The 8,423-nt window shown below is 38.7% G+C and overlaps 1 protein-coding gene across 1 annotated transcript; it reads right to left on the reverse strand.

Annotated features, from left to right (window-relative positions):
- Window positions 1–21: 21 nt before the first annotated feature.
- Window positions 22–5,237, reverse strand: LOC131795042 (uncharacterized). The gene is made up of 3 exons (XM_059112614.2): window positions 4,828–5,237; window positions 4,138–4,719; window positions 22–1,577 (listed from the first exon to the last, which is right to left on the reverse strand). The coding sequence occupies exons 1-3, from the start codon at window positions 4,841–4,843 to the stop codon at window positions 1,288–1,290; spliced, it is 888 nt and encodes a 295-aa protein (XP_058968597.1). The 5' UTR covers window positions 4,844–5,237; the 3' UTR covers window positions 22–1,287.
- Window positions 5,238–8,423: the final 3,186 nt, after the last annotated feature.

Genomic DNA, 8,423 nt, shown 5'->3' on the forward strand with positions numbered 1-8,423 from the left:
GAGGAATGAAGCCCACATGATGCCATGTAAGTAGCCAAAACTTTATTAAGCAAACGAGGGTCGTTTGAGGTACTTTACAGATGGACTCTCGTATGATCGACAGTTTCTAATATCCTCAACCAAACTAGCTCCCAGTTCTCCTCTAGGGGCAGAAACGTCGCTAGTAAGAGACATGGGAACGACATAGTTATGGTACGGCTTCCATTGGATTAGTTTGCATTTTGATGTCTTGTACGTTCCGTGTAATCTATGTGTAAAAGAAAGTGATATGGAGGTGACCTCCAGACAGTATTTGAGGGCTTTTTAGTGGAACAAAGTTTGGCTCAATTTAAAGTTGCTCGTTAATCATAGAGAACAATTTTGTGTCGAGAGTAATCTGCGTTCGGTAATTGGTCCTAAACACTCGCGCTGAACTCTCAACCAGTCAGATACCAAACTGAAACTAATTGCGACTTCCTTTGCTTCAAGCAGTATTCTTGTTTTTACTTAAAAACTCATTTGGAGTTTCCAATACTTTCTTCGCGCTGTTTGACCGTTTAATAACTTAACACAACTGCATTATGGTATTTAAAGCTGTTCATTGACAAAAAGTTTACATATTACACTCGCATTTTCACACACAATCTTTCCTTTGTCATAGAGAAAGCTTTCTTAAAAGAACGTCTTCGAGAGAAGTTGCTCTATGTACAAACAAAGTTGTGTAGCCTTTCCCTTCTTCCTGTGTGCTCGACGTACTCGTATCCATTCCTAAAGGTTACGATTAAGTCGATTAATCTTTGGGAAGAAAGATCAGTAGGAGGAACTTTAAAAAAAAATCAGAAACAAAATCTTCTCTCCCTTCTCCATCAAAAAATTCTATCTGTAATTGGTCCTAACCCACGTACTAGGAAAGAATAAAGAACGTTTCTCCCCTTTTCGTATCTCGTTCGAATACGGTTACAAGACTACCATCGGGTCAGATAAACAGCCTCTTTTTGGAGTCCTCGGATCTCCCACGGAAGGAAGACACAGAGACTGGACCCTGGAGAACGTTATATATCTGCATTTCACAGAGGAGGGAGCGAGTTCCTAACTGGCCAGCTATGTTCTACACAGTTTAATTATTACTTCTGTGTCACCAAATGGCCATTCCTATCTAAGACTACAATTGTAGAAAGCATTTTCCATCTACGTTTCAAAGGGAAGTGAGTTCGAAACTGTTAATCCTCTCTAAACTACTATGGAGCCACTCCTATGAAGAAGTAGTTGTTGGTTCTAGTTCATAAATTAGAGTTCGATGAACAATTCTCATTGAACATTAAACTTTGGAAACATTAGTTCGATCCACTCATCTTTGTCAATTTTTCCATCTTTATTACTGTCTACCAGCGCAATATCTTTTGCTGCTCTCTCCAAGCTGATGTCCTGGCCAATGTCTTCACAGAAATCTTTCAGCTCTTCTGCACCGATCAAACCATCTTTATCCAGATCGAGCTCGGAAAAAAGCTCTGAGAGTGTCTGCTCCTTTGTCCGCATGGCTTCAAACTCTGCCAGGTTTGGCACGAATGTGAAATGGTGGAGATCTTCATTTGCCCAATCTGAAAGCAGAGTCTAAGAATTACTTATGCAGGCTAAGTCACGTGACTGGCCTCTGCCTAATTATATTTTTCAAAGATCTCTGGGATTTCTCTCTGAGATACGCTTCATGCCACCAAGCCACCGCGCCTTGGAATCCATTAAATGGCGGACAATTTGACAGAACTGAGTTTAAGAGTTACTCATGCAGGCTGAGTCACGTCACTGGCTTATCCTGAAATCTAATGTTACGTTAGATCGAGCCAAAAAAAAGTTAAGAGTTTTAGTTTAAACTCGTTCCTACTCTGTTGACAAACGACAACAAGAACTTAAAAAAAAATTAATTCAGAGGTTTATGAAGTTGTTCTCAAAAATACAACGAAAAGGAGGCTTTGATCAAAGTAAATACTCTTTTGCACAGCTATATTCCAGAAAGCATCCATTTTAAAATTGTTAGCTGGTGAAATTTCTCAAATACCTAATTACAGGAAATTTTAATGCGATCATGATAACCACAGCACAATCCCTCTTATCTTGATATTTCATCTGATGCAGTTTACACATTAGTAAAATTCTGTTCAGATTATCAGGTATTAACACTGTCAATTGTCGTAATCCTGATCTTCTTACGAGCTAAGAGTTTTACAATGTCCTTACTTTATTTTTGAAGGGATGATTGCCTACCAATATCGTTTCAGTTCTTCAAATTTCCTGTTACGACTCATGCATAAAGCATTCTTTATTGCACAGTCGATCTACATAATGTGATGAATTTTGTTAGGAATAAATTGCCTTTTGATCGCATTTCTTTAAACTTTCAATTAAATCCTCTTTCAAGGTTCTTTTTGCTAATCGTTTCCTAAGATCCTTTGTTTCATTAAAAAAAAAAAACAGGCTCAAGTTTCTTGAACAAAATTTACTCTTCTTTCCCCAACGGAGTGAAATCTTGTTTGTTTACAAACACTCAACCTCAGCCTTACACCTTACAACTTGAATTTCCGAGTCAGGAACTAATTCACACGCTTCTCAAAACTACCTACTTTTCTCTTGCACTGTTCCGGATTTGTCCGAAAATTACACTGCAATCAGCGATAAAGAACTTTGCAGACATGCGGACGCCTAATTAAAAAGCGGTCACACAAATTATAGCTTCTTGGTATTGACATTTGTTTTTTTATTTTGCAAATATCACAGCAAATTTGTGTAGAATAGGAGACCACCTGCGTTCAAATTAGCAAAACACACTGCTTGCACGTTTGTTTTTATTGAAAAAACCGACCTTTAATTTCAGCTAGGCCTGCTGTCAGCACTCTTTGACCGATATGGTTGTTTTGCTTTATTACCAAGAGTAACTCTATATTGTGCGGTCAATTAACGTGTACTTCTCTTCAGTTGCAAATTAGTGTGTCTACTGAGTGAGGAGTAAGTGGTCTTGCTTATCGATGCCTATATTCTCTCTGGCGCCTTGTATTCTTACCATCTTTTTATACTACGTCCAAGGGTTATCGGTTTTCCTGTTTGAAGCCAAAATAAACAATTTTCGCTTTACCGAAATAGTTCATTGTTCATTTAAAAAACGGGCAGTTGCTAATCTAACTAATTGTAATTCAAGACAGAGGGCATTCAAGCGATAAAATTGTACAAAGGAGAGCGAAAAAGTGCCAAACTATATTAGAAAAAGCTCTTCATGAACTTAACGAAACACTTTACACGATATTTCATTAGATATTGGACAGGGAAGTTTCAGATTATTTCTTAAGATGAAGGGTCAGAACAAGTGTAACTGCGTGTTTATTTTCTTAGTAAAAGTGAATTGTTTACATGCGACATGAAGGGCGCTTATGTAAATTTTTATAATCCGCGACCACATGTAAAGAAACCTCTAAAACGACCTCGTGTCGGTAAATCTAAGAAATGCCGTTGATTGAGACCTCTGATATTCTACATCCGCCTGTTAAAAAACCTGACTAAAACTAGCAATTTGTGATATTTAATTCCGCTTGCTCGTTCTTCTTTGATGAAAGACATCATAACAGATCTTTCGAGGGCCTATTTGGCTATATAAAGTACCCTTCTTAACCCCAAAGCAGTCTATGTCGCGGAAAGACCTCCAAAAAATCTTGTAAACCCATCCGAAAATTATTGAGAAAACGTTCATGAAAACCGGATAAATTTTCATAATTAGGAGTGCGATTTTTCTTCTGTTGGCTGAAATTCAAAAGACCCCGGACCAGCGGAAGACTGCCAGCCGCTTTTAGAAAATTATATACGAATGGATCTTTTTAGCGCAGTTGCTGAGTATTTTGCAAATAAACGTAGCGGGATATTAAGAATAAAAATAATGTACTTTGCGCATTTTTGTAATACCATTTCGAACGCCCTAGAGCGAAGAATTGTATCTATTCGCGTGGCTTAGAAGAGTTAATCAAAGTGCGATCTATGCCAGGACCAGTGTCCATTACTTACAGATCACCTCGCCTAAGGTAAATCCCTTAATTAAACATCCAAAACGTTTTGATATTCGCATGATTTTGAACAGACGTTGTAAAATACCTGAAAAAAAACACCTTGTTTTTACTTTACCTTGCGCCTCACTATCCGTTGAATTGTTAACTCGTTCCACGGCCTCAAGTCTGACATCTTCCGGGATGGATTCATCCTCGAACAAGGACAACAGCTCCTTTCGATCTTTGACATTTTCTATCAGCCAGTCCAGCGAATTATATCTCAAATTCGACTTGGATTTCTTCATGAATTTCATCACAAAGGGGGTATCTTTCGGGTGTTTCAAATAATCGGCAAGTGACATGAACGCCCGAAGAGCTACCATTCCGTTCTGCGAAGTCGAGATGTTCTTCAGCAGCTCCACGATTTCTTCTGAATCTTTGCCATGAAGCTTTAGACCTGCAACTCCGGTAGCTGCTGCTAGAACATAATAAGACTGTTTCTCTTCCCTTAATCCCTTTAAAATCCATTTGACTCGCTTATCTTCAGGCATGATGCGGGGAAAGTGCAGCAGATTCGACACCATTTGGTGTTGAGAGTCCCAGTTGAACTCCAGAATATTCCGAACCATATCCTTTTCATAGTCTTCTAAGTGAACATAGTCGATTTTCTTGGACAATCGGTTTGCTTCATCCAAGTCATCCTGATTCAAAAACAGCCCTAAAAAAATAAAACCAGCAGCAATGGTGTTCAATCAATTAGTACGCGTTAATTGAATCAATGTAATGGCAAAAAAAGACAGACTACTTATTACAATCCAAACCTTACCTAATGAACTCGCCATGTTTGCAGATGGACTCAGTTTAAAACCGGGACACTATGATATTCTAAACAATACTTCTTAAGGTATTTGTTGATGCAGAGCACTTCGACGCCAAGCAATATCAGCCTCAAAACACTCACATATCTGACACTCAATTGAGCGTGTCTTTTAAGCTGTTATATCACACACGTTTGATTGTCTGGGAGCAGTTCTGGCTGTGTTGATGTCGGTTTGTCACTGCGAAACAATTCACGATTAAGCGCAATGCTCTATGATGAATTTCACCGTTGATTGTCGAGGAATTCTGCGAGTTTTAAGCGGAGATCAGTCCGGTGAAATACACCCTTAAGACAGCTGTATCCTTTCCTTTGCGAAGAGTTCACTAAGCCGAAACTCGAGCCGGTATAGCTGAGTGTTTGTGTTGAAATTGTCTATTCAACCCAGGGGATTGCTGCTTAAAACATCCGGGAACTTGACCTCTGTTGGTCACGGTTTTGTTTATCGATCAATATATTCACTCCAGCTTTGAAATATACCCTTACTCGTTCAATAACCTCAAATATTCGGTTTTTATTTCGGTACTATGTCCATCACGCCTAAATTATTGTTACATCCTGGCGAATATAAGTATTATTAGCAAGGAAAAGCTCGAAATCAGAAAATATATTTGCTTTAAGTGTAATTAGTGTCAGGCGCATCTTTCCGATCAGTTAGACAGGTGAATTGTGATTTTGATTTATAAATGTGTAGACAAAGTAAATTATAAAGTGAGTTGCAGATGGCTTTTGTGAGGGTCTGTACCACTAGATTTTGTATAAAATAATACTTTTGTTATTTTGAACAATACTATTCATGCGAGGGCGGAAGAAAGAAAGTAAAAAAAACGAAAGCAGTTTGTAATTGAAAGAACTAAAATTAAGAACTATATATAGATGTTTAGCAAAATTTTGACTGGCGCCTTAAAAGATACGAGTAAATGTCCTATCTTTTAAATGCAGCCATACTAATCAGCTAATTTGTCTTGGGTTCATATCGTGTCTGAGTGTGTGTTAGTGGAAAACTTGAATTTTATAGATCGTTCTTTCCAGAGTATCAGGACATTCATTCATCAATTTAAGTTGTGTCACAAATTTAGCAAAAGATCGGGTGATTTCGCTCACAACTGATACCTTTCACGTCAATGTTTAGATAACTGATTTAGATTTTAAGTGAAATGTTTTTTCTGTCTTAAACCTTATCGCGTTTCCTCCAACTCTAATTTATTTCCGTCTGATAAAAGAATCGAAGGTAAGTAATTTATGGACGTCAAGCGAAGGTCATAACAGAGAAAATTCGTCAATGTTGACGAGAAATTGTAGCTTAACCATAGGTTTGTTGTAAAAATAAAATGCGTTGTTGGCAAAAGAAACGATTTTAATAACCTTTCACTTCCAAGATCTCGGTACTATCTCCTTACTGTCTGCTATCCAATTCTTATAAGGTTAATTTGGAGAATTTATTATTGGATCAACCAATTTATATTTTCCATTTTTCTCATCATTTGTCTGCTAGATATTTTATTGATATTGTAAGGAGAAATTCTATCTTGGTCACTCATGGGCGTTAAAGGATTAACAGCTTTAGCGTTTCGGTATCATGATGAAGAACCAGTGAAGGAAATTTCTTATACATGGCTAAAAAAAAGACATTTCAGACGACTTCTTTCTCTCATCGTGTCATTTTGACCTTGTGGTTAGCTTGCGGCAAAGGTTGTAGATGTATGAAAAAGTTACAACTGCTCAGCTGAAATCACGGAGTCTGGGTATTGTGTAGTCTTATCACTTTCAAGACTGGTGATCTACATGTCAATTCTCTGCACTATCTGCCATACATTTCTTGTGATTTTACAACTATGAATCTAGTGTTTGGTCAGGAATATCCCCTAGTCGATGTTCCTCTTTCTTCTTATAACCTTTCCTCTTCACGATGTATTGATCGAGAGGAGAAATTCCTTTTTGGTCAGTGGAGAGAGCTAGCCGGGATCCTTGTGTTTTGATAAGTCACGATGCTTTGAGTCGTTTGTGTTGTGACGCAGGAAATTAACGTAATTGTTTCATGGTAACGGAAACTACAAAATATCAGTCTGATAACAAAAAGGAACAAGAAAAACAGGGCTATAAGGAAAGAGGATGCATAATGGTCGCAAATATATATGTTCTTTACATGTCTAAGTCGCTCCGTACGGGAAAAAACCATGCCCTAGGTCTTGAGTGCGGTGTTAGGCCGAAAGCTTAGCTACGTAATCAAGACCTCGGGCACAGTTATTTTCCATCTACGGACCGATACAGACGGTAAATAACTTACTGTTTTTTCAGCTGGTGTCCTTTTTCCGAATGGCGTGGAAAAAAAGAAAGATCGTGGTCCGGAGTGCGATAAGCTGGAGGGGGAGGCGGTTTTTTTGTCACTTGCCCTGCCGGCTTTTCTTCTTTCTGCGATTTTTTTATTCTTTTCAGGTGATAAATATGGCCCCAGGCCCCTCCCCTAGATCCACCACTGTGTTTACAAACGCGCGATTATGTGACCGACCAAATTTGAGGATTTAAGATTCCGGCCCACTGGGATGCTTCAGAAGAAAATAAAAGCGCAACTAGATTTCATCAGGTGATAAGTTTCCAATGCGCAGAAACTACGCCGGTAGCTTTCTCAGTCTTTTATCCAATTAATCTGTTGCACCTATCGACATATTTGGCATCGCACTGGTCTTAATCCTCTGTTCTCTCCTCAGAACGATCGAGTCCAGTTCCAGGCTAACAAGTTTGCGAGAACGAGCGGTATTAGAGGAAGACAAGTGAATGAGAAAAAATAAAGGGTGACCCTCTAATAAAGAACTCCCCCCCCCCCCCCTACTCCCCCGTCTCTCTCCTATCTACTCTGCCCATTCGTTTGTCTCCGCTAAGGTACAAGCAGTTGAAACAGCACAGCATTTCCGATCCTTGGTACAGAGGTTAAGTATAGTCGTGTTTAAGACTATGATGCAGAGAGTGTCATGCTGATTTTCCGGGCTTTTTTCATCGTTCCGTCGACTTTGAATTGAGTGGAGCGGTGACTGAATATAAATGTGTGCAGATGCTAAAGCCAGTACTTTCGCCTGTCCTACATAAACGAGTGTACTTCTAAGCCTTTGATTAACCAGCCAAAACTCATCAACGCACAGAGCATATTTTAAGTCACGTGGATAATCACACGTCAAGTGAATATATCACGTGATGAGGACTGCTTTACGGCCGCATCGGAAGAGTGATGTCTGTTTTTCGACTCACTTCAGTTGGTCTGTGGTTTTTTAATGTTACCTTTCTATTTCCCAAGTATTTACTCTTTTGCGCCAAAGTTCTAAAGCTGCTAATTGACAATTTTTAAGACTCTGTCCGGCTTATCGTAAATTCATCCTTTTAATTTTATTATTACTGGTTTTTGTTGTTGAAGGTTTTTTTTTTGTTACTGTTCATCGTTCGAGAATGAAACAAATCAAATCTAACAAAAAGCAGAACCCGAATATGTGCGATGAACACAGCTCACTTCTTCCAGTGCTCTCACGCGTACAGTTACCTCAATATAACTTCGA

This window comes from Pocillopora verrucosa, chromosome 13 (genome assembly GCF_036669915.1).
Source record: "Pocillopora verrucosa isolate sample1 chromosome 13, ASM3666991v2, whole genome shotgun sequence".
Classification (NCBI taxonomy): domain Eukaryota; kingdom Metazoa; phylum Cnidaria; class Anthozoa; order Scleractinia; family Pocilloporidae; genus Pocillopora; species Pocillopora verrucosa.

What these genes read in the sequence shown, in the direction of transcription:
- LOC131795042 (XM_059112614.2), bottom strand. An exon ending in AACGGATAGTGAGGCGCAAG is followed by an intron (nt 1,578 to 4,137) that starts GTAAAGTAAAAA and finishes CTCTGCTTTCAG; the next exon opens with ATTGGGCAAATGAAGATCTC.